Source organism: Temnothorax nylanderi, unplaced genomic scaffold (assembly GCF_030848795.1).
Source record: "Temnothorax nylanderi isolate EJ_2023f unplaced genomic scaffold, tnyl_v1.0 TNYL_tig0262_pilon, whole genome shotgun sequence".
Lineage (NCBI taxonomy): Eukaryota > Metazoa > Arthropoda > Insecta > Hymenoptera > Formicidae > Temnothorax > Temnothorax nylanderi.
In genome coordinates, this window is record NW_027249324.1 from 94,811 (window position 1) to 117,880 (window position 23,070).

The 23,070-nt window shown below is 39.6% G+C and overlaps 1 protein-coding gene and 1 pseudogene across 5 annotated transcripts in view; both read left to right on the plus strand.

Annotated features, from left to right (window-relative positions):
- Positions 1-15,186, plus strand: part of LOC139780095 (uncharacterized) — a 44,342-nt gene extending 29,156 nt beyond the window's left edge. The window contains exon 6 of one of the 5 annotated variants that reach the window (XM_071718605.1): positions 15,159-15,186. In XM_071718605.1, the coding sequence (XP_071574706.1) occupies positions 15,159-15,171 (13 nt within the window). In that variant the 3' untranslated portion in view covers positions 15,172-15,186. Of the gene's footprint in view, positions 1-84; positions 221-2,644; positions 2,835-3,122; positions 5,489-6,306; positions 8,129-15,158 lie in introns of those variants that run through there. The other 4 variants (XM_071718600.1, XM_071718602.1, XM_071718603.1 and 1 more) reach the window with 4 other exon arrangements.
- Positions 15,187-15,485: 299 nt separating this feature from the next.
- LOC139780094 (uncharacterized) overlaps positions 15,486-23,070 on the plus strand; it is a 32,139-nt pseudogene continuing 24,554 nt past the window's right edge.

The following is a 23,070-nucleotide window of genomic DNA, read 5'->3' on the forward strand; positions in this document are numbered from 1 at the left end:
TAATAATTCTGATCATTTTGAGTATTCTGAACACTTTGATTTCGAGAATAACGATAATTATAGAGATATATTTAACATTAACAGACACACCGGCAACAATAACGAGGCTCATTCAGATGACAACGATGATAACTCTGAAAACTGCGAGAATAGTGATGAGAACAATGAGAACCAAAAGAACGATGAGGAAAAAAATCTCCCATAAAGATATTTTATATGGGATATACTGTCCAGCTCTTGTTCATTTACGTAAGGTTAACATTTTCGGGTTTATCTACATGGGATTTCGGAGAGTAAAAGGTGACGCGTGACAAATATATAAAGATAGGGTAGACCGTGGCACGTTGTCACACGGGACACGTTGTCACATCGGCTTTATTTAAAAAACTAATAACCAGAGGGCAGCACCCGTCATTCCCAAAACGTGTTAGTGTATGCCCATCTTTGGTGTGTTTACAGTGTTGAGATTGCTCCAGCCGTGTTGACGTAAAATCAACTTGAAAGTTTTTTGCGACCGTAAGTAAAATTTTATTGTCTAACATTCAACGTACTGGACATGAAGCTTATGTTTTTTCAGAATAGACCTTTATATTATCTTAAAGTATGTACTTTTACCTACCGCGTGCAATACCTAACCTTATGAATATCTCAAACGTGTCGGTCATGAGGCTGTTTGGAGTAAAAAAATGCCCTCGGGGCACGTTGTCACGAATTTTAATGTCATAGGTGCAATTGGGATATGGTGCGCTCCTACAAACGGAAAACTGCGAGAGCCGCAGTAGTCGATCTAGAAGTAATTCGTCTTGCTGTTAACGATCAATAAGTTGCGCATTCGAGTGGAATTCTTGTATTTAGATTAAGACGAAAACTTCGTGCTTTTTGTACTTTTTTGAAATAAAATAAATGTTTCTGTGAAGGATTTTACTTTTTTACATTGCAGCGCACTATAATATATTGATATTTACGTTGAATACAGTTTGGATAACATTTTGCATGCAATTACATTTGATGTGACAACGTGCCCCGTGACCGGGGCACGTTGTCACAAGCGACCTGTCGTTATTTATTGTTATGTAACAACTGTAGAGTAACAATCACACAAAATTCGATCCAATTGAAGCTGAGGGTTCACTCGAAATTTTGGCATATCACAGTACTCTCAAATATTGAATGTAAAAAATACAAAAAATATTGAAAAAATGTGTGACAACGTGCCCCGGTCTACCCTAAATATATTACATATAAAAGAAAACAAAATATATATATAAATATCTATATATAAATAATATATAGATATTTGTATAGAAATATATTCAAATAAAATAATAAAAAAATAAAATTTTAACATTTATTTTTTCAATTTTAATAAAATACTTTGTTGTTTTAAAGCCTATCAATGAGCACACAATTAAGTTTATAAATAAAAAATGTTTCTTAACGTTTATAAAACGTTTATTTTAGATTTAAAAAATAATTGTTTCACATTTGAAAGGTTGTTTAAATGTTTGAAAAACATCTTACGTTTGAAAAATGTTCTTTTAATACGAATACTAAGATTTTTATACAACTAATAATATAAATATATAAGAAAACAATTTTTAAGATGTTGTTTTTCAAATATTTAAAACAAACTTTTTAAATGTGAAAGAAATATTTATTCAAATCTTAAATTAACGTTTTTTAAACGTTAAAAAAAACATTTTAGAACACGTTAAAATAGATGTTTTTGTAACATAAAAAAACATTTTTTTAAACGTTAAAATAAACATTTTCAAACATTAAAAAAATGTCTTTTTAAACGTTAAAATAAACGTTTTTTTAACATTAAAAAACACTTTCTTAAACGTTAAAATAAACGTTTTTAAACACTAAAAAAATGTCTTTTTAAACGTTAAAATAAACATTTTTTAAACATTAAAAAAACATTTTTCTTAAACGTTTAAATAAACGTTTTCAAACATTAAAAAAATGTTTTTTTAAATGTTAAAATAAATGTTTTTTCAATGAAAAAAAGGTCTGTTAACCAATTATTTTTAACATTTTTAAAAATGTTTTCAAAAATGTTTTCCAAATGTTTTTAAAAATATTTTTAAAAACATTTCTTTGCTGATTGGGTACTGTCAATACTACGAGTACTGATCACTCAGTACTGAGTACTGATTGCTAGTACTATTTTTTCGTAACGTATCTTGGAAATACTAAATTAATAAAATACTAAATTAACACACTAAACTATCAATATGACGTTATTTTGATATCATCTTGACTTTTTGTTCTACTTGGATAGTACTGCGCAAGTACTGCGCCTGTACCACACGTTAGTATCCCACGTATTCGATAAGTACTAAAAGAGTACTGGAGGGAGTACTGGTGGGAGTACTGGAGGGAGTACTGGGGGGAGTACTGGGGGGAGTACTGGGGGGAATACTGGAGAAAGTACTGGAGGGAGTACTGGAGAAAGTACTGGAGGGAGTACACTAGAGGAAGTACTGAAGGGAGTACTGAATGAGTATTGGATGAGTACTGGGAAGGAGTACTGATGAAGTCAGTATGGTCGAATTTAGTAGTACTTTGAGTACTTATCTCTCCAGTACTTTCACCAATACTTTTTCCAGTATTAAAACCAGTACTACTTTTTCATTAGGGGACACCCGTTTGTGGGCTGAATTTGGCTCCGGAGAAGCTTCAAGCCGAAGCGCGTCCCTTGACAACGGGACTCTTTGATTTATTGATTAATCTTCGCCTGTCAGATTTTACCAGAGATTCGAACCGCACGGTCCTGCTCTCGAATCCTCTTTTGTATTTTCTCAAATAAACCCTAAATTCTTAAGTAAGAGAGTGTCCTTTTCTTTACGCGAGACCGGAAATGCGCGGCGCGAACGCGAGTGTCTGTGTGACTGCGGAGCGCAACAATATACATATACATATACATATACATATACATATACATATACATATACATATACATATACATATACATATACATATACATATACATATACATATACATATACATATACATATACATATACATATACATATACATATACATATACAATATATACATGTACATATATATATATATAATAATAATTTTATTTAATCCTTGCCTTGCGGCTTAGGATGACTTCCGTCAACCCTTACATAAACGGAAACGGAATATCAAAGAGAAAAAAACTTAGAAAAGACAGGTTTCCTTATTCGACCTACTAAATTCCTAATAGGCGCAGAAGAATGTCCTAAGAAAACTCACAATACCATGACAGTAAAAGTAAAAAATGTAACAGAAAACCTTATTCCACTTACAATTTTTGGAACTACCGAATGTTTTTAGTATAATAGAAAAATATATGAATAATTACTCGACAGAAGAAAATATAACTTCATTTTTAAACGCTGAACTCTGGTCGAAAACAAAAGCTAAATTTCCAGGAAAGTTTGTGATACCAATTATGCTTTTTTACGATGATTTTGAGATAAACAATCCTCTCGGTCTTCATAAAGGTATTAATAAAATTGGTGCAATTTATTGTAAGATACTTGCTATTCTACCACAATATTCTTCAATGATAGAAAACATTTTTGTTGTTCAGCTGCATAAATCATCTCGCCGCAATACTTTTGGGATAAGAAATATTTTAACGCCATTAATTGAGGAATTAAAGTTTTTAGAGGATACAGGCATTTCCATTGAAAATAATCAACGTGTTCGACAAGTATATTTTACATTATCGCTATTTGCGGGTGATAATCTCGGAATTCATACGTTTTTCGGTTTTCATGAAAGTTTTCGATCAAATTATTACTGTCATTTATATCGTCTTGACAAACAAGTTTTAGAAATAACAACAGTTGAGGATATACAATACTTGAGAACAAAATCAAATTTTCAAGAAGATGTGCAAAACAATAGCCACGGACTGAAAAGTGAAACAGTTATTCATGACTTCCCAAATTTTCACATTACTGAGAACGTGTATTGTGATGTTATGTACGATGTTTTAGAGGGAATTTGTCGCTATGTTATGATTAAAGTCTTACGTAATCTCATAGATATTGATAAATTGTTCTCTTTGGAAAACCTTAACTGCAGAATTCGATTTTTTGATTATAAAAGCATTGAATCATCCAATTGTGTGCTTCCTTTTACTCAAGAAGCATTAAAGAAGGATGTTTTCATTTGTTTAGCTTCGGAAATAAAAATGTTACTTGAAAATCTCGGGTTTATGATAGGTGATTTGATACCTCAAAATAATCAAACATGGGATTTGTATTTAACTTTGCGAGAAATTCACTGCATACTTTTGAAGACTTGCATTACAAAAGATACAATAGAATTACTAAGATCACTAATTTTGAAACATCATAGTTTATATATGAAAATTTTTAACGAACCTTTGAAGTTTCCTTTTCCAATGAAACCAAAGTTTCATTTTCTCATACACTATCCTACAGTAATTGAAAAATGTGGACCTATTTATGCTATATCTTGTTTGCGCTTCGAAGCTAAGCATAAAGAATTAAAAGATTATGCTCGCGTTGCTCGGTCACGTAAAAATATTTGTTACACTTTAACTATTAGAAATTAAATTAGGTTCGCTCAAAGATTACAAGCAAAAAAAGGATTTGAGGATCGAATAAAATTTGGTCCGCATATATTAATAAAGCATATTCAGCAATTGCCGGACTATGACTTATTTAAATCTTTTTTGTAACCGAAGGCGAATTATATGAATATAAACACATTTTTTCATTTGTAATAATTAACGGAACTAGTTATAAAGTAGACATGCTTTTAGTTACTGATAAAATAGATAATTTAGTTCAGTGTGGAAAAATTAAATATATATTATGCAATGATAAGCGTGATATTGCATTTCTTCTTTTGAATATGAAAACTAAAAATTTCATTAGACATGTGCATGGATTTTCAATAGAACATACATCAGAATGGTGTCTTCATACTTTTAAGAGTTTAAATTATAATAAACCTTTGCATCTACATATTTTGCCTGATGGGGAAACTTGCGTTCCTTGTTAACATGTAATACTTTTTGATTCGTATTCTTAGATATTAGCAATATGTCGTTGCTATCGTAACAATATTAATTCAAGAAGTCAAGTATTAAGTATTTTTTATTTGACCTGTGCGACTTGTAGTTAAGTTAAATATTATTATGATAATATAGTTTTGTTCCATTTTACTTTTAGTATATAAGTATTTTAAATAATTTTGTATCGTTTTACTTTTAGTATAAGTATTTTAAAAGTTCTTTTATAACAAAATGTCAATGCGCGCGCACAATTTTAATTATTTATACTGATGGCTGTACAAGAGAGGCTGTGTTACATCCTACATTTATAAACACTTATGCGTATAGTACGAATATGTATAACATGAAAAACGTACGAATATTTTTAAATAATAAGTTTAACTGTGTATTGCAATAATACTTTTTCTTTGGAGAATATACTATCTTTATACACATGTGCATGTTATATATTTCTTATCCATCACAGTTTCATATTTATCACATTATTGACTTTAAAACAATATTTCTTAAAACATGCTTCATAAAAGCGTTTGCCTCATTCTCCACAGAAAAAAGACTCCAATTGCTTAGCGACTGAATCAATTTTAATGTTCTATGTAAACTATTTTATTACGTAATAATAAATTCCAAAGTTATTAATTCGAATAATTGTACAGTTAAATCTATTAGCTTTTTAAAATTAACGAAGAGAGTGAGTGATGGAGTGGACCAATATTACAAGTATTTCAATCGAGAATAAGATTAATATCATAATATACTTGTGTGTGGGCTATGTATAAAGTTCTCTTAATACAGTTAACATGTTTTGCAAAATATTAAAGTTTTTGAAAGCGTATAAATTGTATTAAACTCTCTTTATTAAGAGAAGCAAAGTAGGGGAGACCGGGGCCTAACCGTCAGTTTTTTTTCGGTGCCAATTTTTAACAAGAAAATAAATAATTTTAGTTAAATGTGGTATACCACTGTAAAGAGTGAACCTTTAGCTACAAAATTTATATAGAAAATTTTTATCTACGTCGCTTTGTTTAACCGGTATAGAGCAAAAACGACAACGGTGGAAAAATTGAAATCTCAAAAATGCCGGGGTTTAACCGTCACACTGCATTTTCAATACATATACGTACATCTAATCCTGAAAAATGATAGGATACATCTTAATAATTGTTTTTTAAGAGAAAAATATAAAAATTTATTCAAAATTTTTATGCGAAACATTATTAAAAAATAGTTACGAGGGTTCCTCTTTCCGCAGAAATCACTCGCCCGACTTGTTTCACTCCTCGACGTCCGATGACTCTATTCGGTGTCTGAACGGTTGTAATTCCCGTCTCATCCATATTCCATATGCAGTGAGCCTGGAAATGCCCGAGAATGCCTTGAAAATGCACCCGGACTGCTTACTGACGGATTAACCCCAAACACAAGTTTCAGGTTTGATCGCCCACGAAATATTAGACATCAACGATAATGAAAAAACTACACTGGATTCGTGTTCAGCATGCATTACTCTTTATAATCACGTACCTCGAGATTTGGAGAGCAAATATTATTGCAGATATTACAAAATTTCCACGCGCAGAAAATGTAACTTTCACCTTCCGAAAACACGTTTGCCCTCGTAAAAATCATAACACGGCAGGTAACCTGCCGAAACTCCGTTGGTCACATGGGTACCATAAGCAGCGTTTACAATGTTAATAGCGAGTTCGCACAATATACAGGTTCCGAGATATTTGATTTGACGGTTCAACCCCGGCGACGGTTAGGCCCCGGTCTCCCCTATATATTGTGATATTAACCGCACATTGGATTACAATATTTGTAATACTGGACTATTCCATCACTCTCTTTGTTAATTTTATTTAAAAGCAAATAGACTTAGCTGTACAATTATTTTAAATGAAAACTTTGGTAGTATTAGTGTAACTTAACGGAATAGTTGAAATAGCATAAAAATTGATTCAATCGCAAAGTAAATGGAGTTATTTTTGTTTGGAGAATGAGGTAGATTAACGTTCCCATTCTTTCAATCAACGGTTAATACGAATTCGCGCAACCTATAGAAAAGGCTGAAGGACATATGATATTATTCTACGCAACACTACACTTTACCAATTCAACCCAAGAAAAAAGTAAAATATGCTCTATCCTTCATACATTCTATAACTTTACAGGGTTGTAGTTACTTTGCGGAATAGTTGAAACAATTACTTATTACTACTCCCTTGTACTGTATATGTTACTTCATTCTGCCAATAAATGCTACTATGTTTGACTAAATAAGTACGTTCCTTTAACACCACAACAATGCAGTGAGTCACCTTCATAACTAGCTGATTAAACTTTACTTTCAGTTGCTTTCATACAAAAAACAAGTTGAAGGAATAAAAAAATTTAGTTCAAATAACGGAGTAACTTAGTTGGCCATATGCAACCCCGAAATTTAGTTTTAGTTAACTCGATTCTACTTGGTGTTACTAATCTTTTTTTCAGTGTATATACTGCTGTTTAATTATATGTAGGGGAGACCGGGGCTAAACAGTCTGTTTTTTTTCGGTGCCGATTTTTAACAACAAAATAAATAATTTTAGTTAAACGTGGTATACCACTGTAAAGAGTGAACCTTTAGCTACTAAATTTATTTAGGAAATTTTTATCTACGTCGCTTTGTTTAACCGGTATAGAGCAAAAACGACAACGGTGGAAAAATTGAAATCTCAAAAATGTTAAGGTAGGTTAAACAATCTACCCCCCGGGATAAATCAGTTTCAGGTTTGATCGCCCATGAAATATTAGATATCTACACTGGATTCGTGTTCAGCATGCATTACTCTTTATAATCAGCATGCATTTATAATCACGTACCTCGAGATTTGGAGAGCAAATATTATTGCAGATATTACAAAATTTCCACGCGCAGAAAATTTCACTTTTCACCACGAAAACACGTTTGCCTCCGTAAAAATCATAACACGGCAAGTAACCTGCCGAAACTCCGTTGGGGTCACATGGGTACCATAAGCAGCGTTTACAATGTTAATAGCGAGTTCGCACAATATACAGGTTCCGAGATATTTGATTAGACATATTTACCCCGTAGACTTTTTAGCCCCGGTCTCTCCTATGTATATATACACGCAGAAAATTTTTCTCGAATAATGTAGAATACTCATAATAAAATTTACTAGATTTGCTCGGCACCGGTAGGATATACGCGTATTCAACCGGAAATTAATATATGACAATAGAAAAGTAATAGTCTGATCAGATACATCTTGTAACCTAAAGGTAAATAAGTTTGCCATACTAACAAGGAAATATGAGAAAAGTAAAAAAAGTCCCATACTAATATGTGTATATTCGACGTTGTAGCTTGAATTGCCAACTTTACAGATGTCTTGGATTGCGTGTTGTTTCTTAAGACAGTATAGGAAAATTATAATCTAGGGTGGTACCTAATGTGAACTGCATAGAAATATTCGTTGCGTATCTGGCAATAGTCTATGTTCTTCATAGAAATGCGATAGTAAACACGATCGTGGACGACGGAAGGCGCGCGGCGCGAGCGGCAACGCGGGCTCGTGCGGCGAGAGGGTTCGGCTTGCGCGGCGAGAGGGTTCGGCTCGCGCCCGCTACGCGGCGCATCGCCGGTATATTCTCGCGTGATTAAGATTCAACATCGACCCCTATATCTAGGGCAGCTCGGCAGGGTTTCTACAGCGTTCTCAAGTTCGCTCGTGGCGGACAGCTGACCGCCACAGCCTATAACGGCAACTTATGTTTTTACCATGACTGCAACAGACGTCTCGTTTTTTGTCCATCAGCCATATTCGGGATAAAATATATTATAATCGGATTTTCTGTACGTGCATTCTACATGTAGTAAAACGCGCTCTAAAGTCCCATACTTGATGGAAATATTTACTTCTGCGTATAGTTTTATTCTTTGCTCTCAAAAATTTCCTATACTTTCTTGAAATCTTTTGCATATTATGACTATATCCTAGCCGTGCAAGATTAGTATGGTATTTACTTTGTTCGTGTATACTTATATATTCGAGAAAAATTTTCTGCGTGTATGTATGTATGTATATATATATATATATATATATACATATATATGTTGTGACGTTGCAGTTTCGCTGCATCGTGGCAGCGCCCCGCCGCCGTCACAAGGCGCGGGTTTCGCGCCCGAGGACGGTCCAAATAGTTAGGGAGCTGGCTGCCAAAATTTCTATATGATTTGCTCATGTGGCAGACATTATTAATAGCGATAATTGTACCATAAGAAACATTAAGGACCGCGTCTGCCACCATGGTAGCGCTGCGTTGTCAATTGACAGCGCTTCGAATTTGTTAAAAAAAAAGGGGGTACTATATAATTTGCTCATGTCTGCCTCTGAGGCTGATGTTCAGAATTCTTCTGAAAACGAAGAAAATCGAAGAGGTAGACATCCAGGGCTCTGACTTTTGTAGTGATCAATTTTTCAAGATTTTTTTATGATTTAAAAAAGTGTATATGAAGTGCACACTTGGCAGACCTGAATTGTTCGATTAAAGACAATGTGAAGGACCACAGAAAAATGGTCTGCCAGCATGTTGCCTCTGCGTTGTCAATTGACAGCGCTTCAAAAATGTTTAAAAAAAAGGTGTGCTATATCATGTGCTCATGTCTGCTTCTTCGACTGATGTTTAGATTTCTTATAAAAACGAAGAAAATCGATGAGGCAGACATCCAGGCCTCTGATATTCCAAAGGCAGACCATTTGAATATTTTTTTGAAAAACTCGACGGTTTTTAAATTTATTTGCTTTTTTTTACTTTTTCATTACCTGTTGGGTTGAGTTAATAAAAATTACTAAACAAAATAATAATAGTAAAACTATTAATAATAACAATAATCAGCCGTAATACCCGCTTTCCCTTGATTCCAGCATGAATTTCAAAAAATTGTACAGCTCAAAATCAGTGAGCAAAATGTCTGCCTAATTTTCGTATTCAGGGAGTCATAATGAATCGAATGGACGCAACTAGAACCATGAGCAAATGACTTAGTAGAGCTTTTTTTTTACATTTTTACAACTACGTCCCGTGATAATGCAGAGCCCTGGATGTCTGCCTCATGGATTTTCTTCGTTTTCAGGATGATTTTGACCATCAGCCCCAGAGGCAGACATGAGCAAATGATTTAGTACCCTTTTTTTTTACAAATTTGAAGCGCTGTAACGCAAAAACGCAGCGACGTAGGATCTTAATTGACTGGACCAAATCGATTCGTATTGATCTGAACTTTAATCGCTATCGATATGAAACGTGAGCAAATCATATACCGAAATGGCAGTCAGCTCCCTAATTAAAAGAGTCGATGCGAGATCTCCAGGGGCATAATTAAGCGCGTTTGCATGTTCTGATCCCTTTTCTTACCGAGACGAGACACGGATTTTCTCCGAGGAAATGCGAGGAACCACGAGAAATGGAACAAGCCGGGAGAATCGAGCCGAGAGATCGATCGACGAAAGCGGACGAAAGCGGCGAGGCTCGCGGGCCGGCAAACACAAGGGAGCGCAGGAGGACACGCGCGCGGCGCATGACACAGCGGCGGGCGGACCCGTAGAAGCAGGACCCCGGCACCAGGGCAGAATGAGAGTCACCTGCTCTCCTCCCCTGCAGACCGGACTCCGGGATGGAGGGCCCCCATTCCCGGACCGAGACGGAGGAGCACGGAGACATTAGCGTCCAGTCCGCTGCCGGGAAAAATCCCGGCGATATCGCCGCGCGAGCGAGGGACCATTAAGCGCCCTGCGGGAGCCGTGATTGACGGCCCTGCACAAGGATACGTCGCGAGCCTGCGAGCTCACCCCTAATTGGCCCGCGCTATAGCGTCGAGGGACCGCGTACGCCCGGGGTGGGGCGCGCTATCGATTCCGCCATCGAGCGAATTTCGATGCTCACTCTTGGATCGTCCTCGGAAGTCGACGCGTCGCTTATCGGATCTCAATAAAATCGCGATATCGTCCAGCGGCCGAGCGAGGTCATTCCCTGACGACGGCGAGGAACCACGAGAGGAAGCAGAGTTCCGGTGAGGTTGCCTCGGGTAATTTCGCGTGCATGTAAAGCCACGACACCGCCCGCCGGGTCGCGCTCTCGCTCGGGAATAATTTTGGTAATTAGCGTTATTCGCCGACAAGGCGTTGATTTAGCGATCGACAGCGAAAGCGAGGGGCACCGGAATAGTCTCGTGGCCACGGGATCGCGGCCGACGACCGCAAGCCCTTGGAGATCGCGGTGGGTGCGTCCACGAAGAGTTTCAATATCGCGAATACGCCCTTTCTCGCGACTTCCGTGTTCGCGACCGCGTGCTTTGGGGCGTCGGAATGCGTGCCGCGGAGACTAAGGTTTCGCGCGCCATTACCGTGATGCCCCGGTTCGATATTTAATTGCGTTCCGATATTATTCGCGTCGAACTATTATTCGCGTTAGAATATTATTCGCGTTCGATTGTTTCTCGCGTTAGAATAATTGCGTTCAGATGGTACTTGCTTTAGGATATTGTTTGCGTTAGAATCCTATTCGCGTTCGGTTGCTTCTCACGTTAGAATAATTGCGTTCGGATGTTACTCGCGTAGAATTATTACTCGCGTTGGGTTATTACTCGCGTTCGGTGGTTTCTTGCGTTAGGATATGATTCGCGTTACTAGTTGCGTTAGGATATCACTCGCGTGGGATGCCTAATGGCGTTAGACTATCACCTGCGTGAATTATCATTTTGCGTTTGAATGTTATCCTTTCCGTTTGCGTCAGATCTAGTGTTTCGTGTCCTCGTCTAGTCCGTGTAATCGCGTGCGATGTTTCACGTTACGCCTAGCGTTCTGGCGTTAGATATTGCGTCGACGTGAGATTCTCACGAATATTGTACCCCGTAGTAAGGGCCGTGCGATCATTCGCGTTAGGTTTAGGATCCATTGGCGACAGAATCCTTTCGCGAGGACAATTGCATTCTTGCGCGCCGAGCGTGGCGCTGTACAGTATAATTCGCGTTAATTACTCTAGATTATTATTGCGCCTTGGGTTCTGTTCTACTGTGTTTAATACAAGTTCGAAATTTATCTCTATCTAATCTTGTTAACTCAACCTTGGTAATATCATCTAATGTCTGATTTAGTCCGTTTTGTTTCTGAGTTCCGCGATTTAATCGTGCTCTTAATTTTTTTGTTTATCATTTACTCTATCATTTACAATAAACCTTGTTCTTAATTTTCATTAAATGTGTGAGTGTGTGATTTAGGCGTCACCCCGCCGAATCTTGCGCTGCCCTTCATCAACCCCGCCCATAACCGTTAGGTTGTAACCGAACGGTATAACATTGGGTCACGGAACGCTCTTTTATGCCCTCTAAGTCATCGGTCGCCACTCGGTTTGTCCTCAATCCACCGAAAAGGTAAGTATTTATGAGTGTATGGTCAACTAATTTGTTTAAACAATCCCCTTTTCAGATTCTCGACCGGGGTGCCCATTCTCCATCGTCTCCTCTCGGATCATCAACGCTCATCACCAGCCTCGGTATACGTGATATCGAGATGGCCTGCCACCAGGCTAAGTCCCGACACCGTGGTAAATTAAGTTAATTAATATTTATTATTTTCAGGTTTTCAGAACGGGTGCCTCATCCGTGTCGCCGGCCCATGGATCATCGCTGTTGAACGCCCGTCAGGACCCCCGCATACACAAGATGGCTGACCACCGCTCCCCCGAGGTAAGTACAAGTACCGTGGTAAATTAACTTAATTAATCGTTATTATTTTCAGGTTTTTGGAATGGGTGCCTCATCTGTGTCGCCGGCCCATCGATCACCGCTGTTGATTGCCGACCAGGATCCCCGCGTACACAAGATGGCTGACCGCCACTCCCCCGAGGCAAGTATAAGTACCGTGGTAAATCAACTTAATTGTTACTATAATTTTTCGGGATTTCGCCGCTGGTGCCTCATCCCCGATGTCCACTGATGTAGCACCGATGATAAACTCCGACCCAGGTCAACGATTATAGAAGATGGCTGACACCCGTGCAGGTAAGTATCAGGTAAGTAATCGTTAACTCTTTTCTTTTCACAAATGTAGTTTCCATTTATTCATAATCTTCGTTTTACACAAACAGGTTTTCGCTGTTACAATATCCGCGCAAGATGGCGGTCGCACGTCTCGCAAAGTGCGAAGTTTCACTTTTCGGTTCACTCGGACCGTTCGCCTTTTGTATCGGCGACAATTAACGCGTTTCGCGGGCGTTCCCGTTGGTTTCGGACGCTGTGGTAAACTAATTATCGTAATCCGGTAGACGATCGCGAACTTTCCACGACACACCGAGATATACGCGCGAGAGAGATGTTACCTTTACGAGCGCCCACGAGAGACTGCCTCGAGGAATATTCCGCTCTCCGGCTCCCCACCTAAGGGATTTTCCCCTTCCATCGCGCCACGGCCGCTTTCTCTTTGAGGAATGCGCGTTACTACGCAGTAACATGTGGTGTTTACCAGTTCCGGGCGCGCCAGATGTTCGCGGTGGAAAATTCCACTTACATGCCCTTAAGGATAACATACTTTATCGCCTCCCGGGTAGTGGTTTTCCACTACTTACAATATTCACATTTCATTGGCGCCGACCTATGCGCACGACCCCTATGACGTCTCTATACGGGCACCCGGACCGACTTCTCGACGAAGATGTCCAGGTGCACTACGCGGTGTCCGCCGTTGACGGCGACCCTCGGTGCCCGCTTCCACGACCCTCCCTGACCGTATTCCGGCCTCGGTTCCCGTAGCCGGTGTTTGGGTATCGTTTTCGCGGACCGTGTCCCCGTAACTCGCGTCCGGGTGTTCGGATCACGACGGCGCCTGGTCCCTCGGGTGTACCAGGTCTCCCTGATGCGGCACCGCCGGCTTTTTCTCGGAGAAGACGCCTGTCCCGCTATTTCGCCTCCCGGTGATCGGATCGCGACGCGGTTCGGCTGTGCCTGCCTCTCGCGATGCCCTGACGTGGCACCGTTGGTTACTTAGCCCCTTAGTCCGCTCGATCGGACGGCTATTGACCGCGGTTCCGTATTTCGCCTCCCGGTGATCGAATCGCGACGCGGTTTGGCTGTGCCCGCCTCTCGCAATGCCCTGACGTGGCACCGGTGGTTACCTTGCCCCTTAGATCGCCCAATGGGGCGGCCGCTGACCGCGGGCCCGAATCTCGTCTTTTGGGACTCGTTCGACTTCGCGTTATGTCGCGAGGTCACATCCGTATTTTTCCGGATCGAAGATTGTGTGCGGCTCGGTGCCTTCTATCCTGCGCTGCCTTGCGATCCACGCGCCATAAATAAAACAATGTTTTACGTCCGAGCCGAGCACTTTCGTGCCAAACGAAAATAAACTTTCTGTGGATCGTCATGAAACTGAATATACCTTACGGACTAAATGAGCCGCAGCTCAGCGATCATTGTCGCGCAACTTACGTCTAACCTCTATCTTATTGCGCCGGACGGATCATGGTAAACTAAAAGAAACTTTATTTTTTATAATGGGTTTCCGTCCTCGGAACGCTTCACGCAACTTATAATCTAAAGGAGGGCCTTCCCCTCGTCGCATTGTGCGTCCTCCGCGGATGATGGACTCTGGAAGTCCTCCGACTGGTCGTCCCGTCGTTGCTGCCGCCGACTTCTTCCCTTCGGAGGAACCCTCGGGGTACCCCTTATGGAGGGGTTGCGACTGGGAAGCATGCGGCTGCAAGGTCGAGCTGGCCGATCTCTCGCACACCGGATTCATTGCGTTTTGCGTTTTTCGGGTGTTCGCGATCTTAGCGTACTTAGTGGACGCGTGTCCACGCGTCTGGCGCCCAACATTACAATTTCATGTCGAATTGCCGGACTGTGCGAGGAGTCGTCGGAGAGGCCCACCATCCTTCTCTCCCTAACCCTTTTGATCCGTCGTGCGCCTCGAGCGTGAAAAAGGCGTGACAATATATATATATATATATATACATATATATATATATACATATATATATATATATATATATATATATATTAAAACTATATGTTATTGTTTCATGTACTAATTCTATCTAAAGACTCCCAGGATGAATTATACAAATCTTTAAAAGCAGAAAGAGTTAGAGCAACTTCAAATACGTGTGCTTCATCTTTGGAGATCGTCATTTCACACACAGAGAATGTAATATAATTTCTATAAATTCTTTATATTATTCTTTACAAAAGCCTCCTATAAATTCTTTCTGTAATATATATAATAATGAGATTGTTTGTAACAGGTAAAGGGAGTTTCTACAAAGCAAGAATTGAAGTGTATAAAGCAGAGGAATGTTGATGCACTATTGCAGAAATGTGGTATTGATAATAATCTAACAGCTATCGTACCCAATACTAGTAATAACTGTAATTCTCAGCGCATAGAAACTTGTAACAATGAAAGTTCAAGCACACTTATTGCTAAGGAAATAGGAACTGATTCAAGCAAGGATAAAAAGACGGCTAAAACTGACATTACTGAAGCTAGTAATAGCTACAGTGATGATGACGAGGAAGAAGAATATGTTTCATCTGAAGTACACAAAGCGTTAAAAGAAGAAGTTACGAAACTACATGAAAGAAATATGGATTATATGCAAATTATAGAAGTATTAAAAAAAAGATGCATTGCAAAGTGAGGAGCATTGGAAGAAAAAATATAACGATGTTCAACAGCAAAATGAGGAATTAATAACAAAAATTAAACTTTTATCTGATCTCAATTTCGAGCTTCAGGTACAAATAAACAGCTCGAGAAAAGAGATTTCCTCTTTGTCTACAGATACAGTGAAGAACATTACACATAGTAATCCACTAGACATAGACCAAGGCATGGTTAGTATTATACTTTTTTTTAGAAAACAACTATTTTCTCATTATTTAGGATTATTTGGAGAATTACCTCCTTATTATAAGGAATCTTTCTCATTTTTATTTCCTTGAGATTTTTACATTTGTTTCAGATGCTATCACCTTTTGAAAATAACGTCGAGATAATTGAAAGCACCCCGCCAAGTAATTGTCTCATTTCAATTGTTGCAACACAAGATGTGTCAGAAGTGCAGCAAGGACCTTCAAACACGGATGACGGAGTCAATGATGACTATCGTCCAAATGCCTTTGCTGAATCAGATCCTTTGTACTCACATCCACCGAATAAGGTATGTTACACAGATTTGCTATATACATATGAATCAGGAAATGGAGGAATAAGACACACACACACACACACACACACACACACACACACACACACACACACACACACACACACACACACAATGTTATTCTTATAAGTCTTGTTTCTATTCTTAGGGTAGACCGGGGCACGTTGTCACACATTTTGTTCAATATTTTTTGTATTTTTTACATTTAATATTTGAGAGTACTTTGATATGCCAAAATTTCGAGTGAACCCTCAGCTTCAATTGGACAGTATCGAATTTTGTGTGATTGTTACTCTACAGTTGTTACATAACAATAAATAACGACAGGTCGCTTGTGACAACGTACCCCGGTCACGGGGCACGTTGTCACATCAAATGTAATTGCATGCAAAATGTTATCCAAACTGTATTCAACGTAAATATCAATATATTATAGTGCGCTGCAATGTAAAAAAGTAAAATCCTTCACAGAAACATTTATTTTAATTCAAAAAAGTACAAAATTTTCGTCTTAATCTAAATACAAGAATTCCACTCGAATGCGCAACTTATTGATACACATTTTATAGGCGCGCTGGCGAACATAACGAAATATCGATGAGTAACGACCCTAGAGATAATAAATCCAATCGATAAAGAAGTCGGTAAAGAAGAGCAAGCTAAACACAATAGAGGGTTAGAGTGATATCAAAATTGTATGTGACAACGTGCCCCGAGGGCATTTTTTTACTCCAAACAGCCTCATGGTCGACACGTTTGAGATATTCATAAGGTTAGGTATTGCACGCGGTAGGTAAAAGTACATACTTTAAGATAATATAAAGGTCTATTCTGAAAAAACATAAGCTTCATGTGCAGTACGTTGAATATTAGACAATAAAATTTTACTTACGGTCGCAAAAAACTTTCAAGTTGATTTTACGTCAACACAGCTGGAGCAATCTCAACACTGTAAACATACCAAAGATGGGCATACACTAACACGTTTTGGGAATAACGGGTGTAGTCCTCTGATTATTAGTTTTTTAAATAAAGCCGATGTGACAACGTGCCCCGTGTGACAACGTGCCCCGGTCTACCCTATAGATAAAATTGAACTCTAAAGAGCAATTTCTGACAGCTAATAAAAATTTATCAAACGGAAAAAATCACGATTCTCGATTTATAAAAATGATCAGCGAGATAGAATGGACCAAAAGTGAAATGGAAAAGCGAACTGCTAAAACATCAAAAAATTGCAATATATATCGTTCGACGATTATACGCGGTGTCTGCGAGACGAAATTGAAATAACGCGACAGCAGGCTTCCATAAGGTCCAAACTACACGAGGTGTACACCGTGTCCGAAACAAAAATTGCTCTAAGTCCGTACGATGATAAGCGATACATTATACCCGATTCTACCGAGACGCTGCCATGGGGGCATTATACAATACTATTGTAAATATATATATTGTAAATATATATTGTAAATACATTTGGATATTTTGAAAACAAATGACTCATTTGTATGTATAATATGTTTTTATATTGTAATAAATTTTTACAATACATTATCCTTGTGTATCCATGAATTGTGTGAATTATCAAATCCCAGCCACTTTACTAAACCTTATCCCCCCTTTTGCGCAAAACTTTTTCAACGAGATACACGTCGGGATTAGCAACGCGATGCAACTCGTATTCGTAGAAGCCGCCGGCGATGGATTTCCGCAGGAATCTTCCAATAGTTACGTCACAAGATTAGTTTTCTGCACTTTGATGATTCTAAACACCTCCATGGTCCAATTTGGCGTGTATCCTTTCTCGAAGATTGTCTTGAATTTACTCACGCGTACCGAGTCGCCCACTTTAAATCGCGCGGGAGCAGCGATCTTTACGTGACTGTACACCGTTGTTAGGAGCTTGTCGGCGATCGCGGGGGTAACATCGATGGGCCGCATGTCGATAGTTCGGTCCTTTCGGGTGTTGTAATCCGATACGAGACCCGGCAGCGAGTCGATCCATTTGTAATTTCCATTGTGCGTAAACATTTTCCACATGTCGTTCTTGAGCGTGCGATTAAATCGCTCGACGACTGAGGCCTTCATTACGGAATAAGTCGAATAGTGATTGATATTATGTTTCTTCAAGAGTTTTTGCATGTTTGCGTTGTAAAATTCTGTCCCCTTGTAAGTCTGTAGATTTTTCGGACATCTTTCGCCGTCTCGAATTATTTTTGCAATCGCCGTAGTAACCTCGTTTCCGCTCTTGGCCTTGAGCGGTACGACCCATGCGTGCTTGCTCAGCACGTCGATAACGGTGAGTATGTAGTGGTAGCCTCTGTTGAATCGCGTGTATGGACGCATCTCGACCACATCCGCCTGCCACAAGTCATCGTATCCGTGCACTATGACGCGTCTTCGCGGAAAATTTTGTTCTCGCAGGAGCGTGCAGTTCCTCCACCAGCCGTCGTTTCTCAGCTGTATGCTTCTTACTAAACATAACGTGCGAATGACGCAGAGATCAGATGTACGTTTTTATCTATTCGCGACGATTTGCAAAATTACATCGTGAATCATCTTTTGAAGTTCGTTTAGGGTAATTTGCACGTTATTCTGGAATGTGACCATCTTTCTCTCAATTTCATCCTCGATTTCGATCTTTCAAAATTTGCACGCTCAGCTGCACGTAGCGTTATCGCGCAAAGAGCGTTATCGCGCACGTAATTTCTGAGTAAGAGCCACCGCACAAGACTTTTGTATGGTCACGTAGCGTAACGTAACGTTAGTCAACGCACAAGAACCGTATCGGTTAGAGCCTCCGCACAAGCTCTCGCATGGTAACGTAACGTAGATCAACGCACAAGAAACGTATAACGCCGTAACGGCCGTAACCAATACGTTTCTTGTGCGTTGGCTCACGTTACGTTATGCTACGTGACCATACGAGAGTCTTGTGCGGTGACTCTAATCCGCTCCATTGATAGTACGGTTCCACACCGCCTCTTCCGAGCGATATACCAAACTTGTTAATCGGCATTTCAATGTTGATTGAATGACTCGTCGACGCGCGGTTTAATTTATAATAAGTCCAGCTTCGTGAAGTTCTTCGATAATCGACAGGATCTCGTTGTCGTGACTGTTGTGACCCGCTAGGCACGAAGATTCGAGCAATCGGAGACGATCTACAAGCTCGTTGGGATAGTCCCAATGAACATAGTCGATCTTGTTGTTGTTTAATGTTATGGCACGCGGTATACCTTTTCTAGCTTTTTTACCCGAAATCAACGGTGCGATTATATGTTTGTATTTGTATACCCTGTTGCTATTTAATCGAGCGTGCGCATTATGATTGCGTTTGCGTTATGCTCTTGTACTGTTGCATATCGTCCTCCGTGTAGATGACATCATCGAGAATTCTCTTAAAGATCAACTCGTAAAGACCGGGTGTGCCGGCGTATCGTACGCCGTCGATAATTATGTTATCCGCGTTGTCCACGTCAAAACGTTTATTACCGAGCATCATTCCATCGCTACTGAAATAAACGCCGTACACGGTGTCTATACCACTTTCTTTATCGTCGCTCAGAACAGCCCCGACGTACTTTTTGCTCAATGGACCCAAGTGATCTCGCAACGTTTCTCGACCCTCAGATGTTTGCAACTGCTGTCGAACGGACGTCACGAGCGAGTCATCCGTAGTTTCGAAAACATCCTCGTTTGCGAGTGATTCGAGCATTGTAGGTTGTATGGTTGTTGCGGACGGCGCAGAGGTTATCGGTGGTTCATCGAATGGAGCTTTCGATCGTCTCGATTTACGCGGTTGTAAAATTTTGGTTATTTTGCTCAAATTATATGGCACAGTTATCAATCGTTTCAACGTAACCGGAGTTGAAGCCATTACAGAGTCGTTAAACGAGGTGTTTGGTCGTTTTTGTTTGAGCTTTGGCTCTTCGTCTTCCCACGCCGTTTCATTCTCAATCTTTGACATTCCAGATTCTTTGCCAACGGTGTTTTTAGCAATCTGCCTTAAAGGCTCGATGATGGGCTTAAAGTGTTTCTCCAACGCGATATCTTCCTCCATTTTACCGGTTTTCAAGGCGTGATACTTTTTGCGAATCAAATCGCTCGTTTTCGCAATTTGATTTGCTATCCTCTCGCGCTCTCTAATATCCTCGCTGCTGTCCATGTTGCGAGAACGTTGTTCAATCGACGTGTCGACAACAACTAACCACGTTACGGTATCGCAAAGTCGTTAAATCCTTTTCTGTATCGACCATTTGGAAGCGTGCTGTCTTTGTCTATCACCACAAATTCATACTTTTGTTGCCAACATGTATGACACAATTTACAGAAATCCTCATCGGTGTTTACGTGATCGTTGTATACGTGTTTCAGATTGGTACCATCCTGTTTAAATAGAATCAATAAATTCGCGTTGTCGCGTATAAGATGCTTCGGTAGTAGGTAAGCTATGGGCGCTCTAACCAAGGGGCAATGAGGGGCGGTGAGGGGCGGGGGGTATACCGCGGGAGCGGAGGGGGGTGTACCACCGGGGGGGGAACCGCGTTTTCGGGCACCGCGGGGGAGGGGGAGGGGAGGGACCGCGTTTTCAGGCACCGCGGGGGAAGGGGAGGGGGGGACCGCGTTTTCGAGCACCGCGGGGGAGGGGGAGGGGGGACCGCGTTTCCGGCGCCGCGGGGGAGGGGTCCGCGGGGTGAGGAAACCCGCGTTCGCGTTTTCGGGCGCCGCGGGAGAGGGGTCCGCGGGGTGAGGGGACCCGCGTTCGCGTTTTCGCCGCGCCGCGGGGTGAGGGGCGACCGCGTTCGCGTTTTCGCCGCGCCGCGGGGAGGGGCGACCGCGTTTTCGCCGCGCCGGTACGTGGAATTAAATAAATTTATATTATACATAGAAAATTTGCTTACCACCGCTGGATTTGAATCAGAAACCCCCGGCTCGTGAGTCAGTCACATCCCGCACTGTGTGACACAATATTGATGAATACGTTTTGTATTGTCTATATATGTTACAGTTATTGTTAGCAGTAGAGTCTCTTAGCAGTATAGGCCATAGTCTCTTAATTTTAGACAATAATATATACACTTAAAATAGTTTAAAAAAATACTATTTCAAAGCAGTTAAAATTTACACAAAAACACACATAGGACACAGATTACATGGTGAAATTAAATATAATGGGTCTCCACATGACGAACAGAAGAGACCGTCCATTAGTATATAAGGCCTGGTGTCATGTTTACGATAAACGTACAGCATTGAGAATAATCCACTGATTCTCACAATGCATGACGCACAAAACTTCACCTGTCCTGGAGTGAAATAACAGTATGTGCAGCACATCTTTGTCAGAGGATTTAACGCATTAATTTCAGCTTGATTCAACACTCTGAAAATTTCATTCGGAATATCCTCATCAGCCATTTCACTATCATAACATGAATCGTCTGACAATATAGCATCATCATCAACTTCCATTTCTTCCTCTTCATTCACTTCTATTTCTTCAGGCACTTCCATTTCTTCATCGTTTGCTTCAACTTCCATTCTTTCTTCTCCTTCAAACTGCAATTCTTCGAAATCCATTTTATATACACTCTGTTCCACTCACGCGCTAAAATATAAACTTTGGAAAATATCCGAAGTTTCTTTTCCAATCAAATTCGCTGTTGAGAAACTCCCGGTTCGATCGAAGATCGGCGATTCCCAATTCGCGACGGATCAAATATCGCGCTACGTCGACGTTCCACAAGTTCAATCTGCTACAATTTCTCATGCGCGGTTCGCTGATTTTCACGATCCTGAATTTAGAATTGAGCACCGGTTTGCACAATTTTATGTACTCGTCGCTCATATCGCGTCATGTGCTGTACTCGCGACTTTCGGTCCACGACTACTGAGCATACCCTCAAATTCATCCTTCTATATCCCACTATTGTCACATCGTTTGTTTAACACATCTAATTTCACAATGATCTCAGCATCCGTACGGATGCGCCTTGCGAAAAATCTACGATGTACAGTTTTGCACGTGTGCGATGAAGTCACCGCGAGACACGTATGTTCATGAAAACGATATCGCGCCATTAACTTTCAATGGTTTATCTGTCTAACTGCTATTGAACCGCTATCAAACTTCTTTAAAACAGCTATAAAACAACAACTAAAAACAGCTATCAAACAACTAAAAACATCTTTAGAAACAACTAAAAACAACTAAAAACAGCTATCAAACAACTAAAAACATCTTTAGAAACAACTAAAAACAACTAAAAACAACTATCAAACAGCTATCAAACAACTAAAAACAACTAAAACAGCTTTAAAAACAGCTATCAAACAACTAAAAACAACTAAAAACAACTAAAACAGCTTTAAAAAACATCTATCAAACAACTATCAAACAACTAAAAACAACTAAAAACAACTAAAAACAACTATCAAACAGCTATCAAACAACTAAAAACAACTAAAACAGCTTTAAAAACAGCTTTTGAACAGCTAAAACAGCTTTTGAATAGCTTTTAAACAACTAAAACATCTATATTATATTACAAACTATGTGGGAAAAGGAAATAAAACATTTTATATATACATATATAGTTTATTTTAAAAAAATCATAATTTTTTCTGGTGTCGCGACCACCAGTTACATATTTTTAATACATTTTGTAATGCGCAATTCTTAACATGTTTTTCACATCTTATAGTATTAGTAACATCTAGATTATTTAAAGATTCGATATCTTCGTAATCGGCATCCAAAGTCTCAATGTTTAGATTTTTT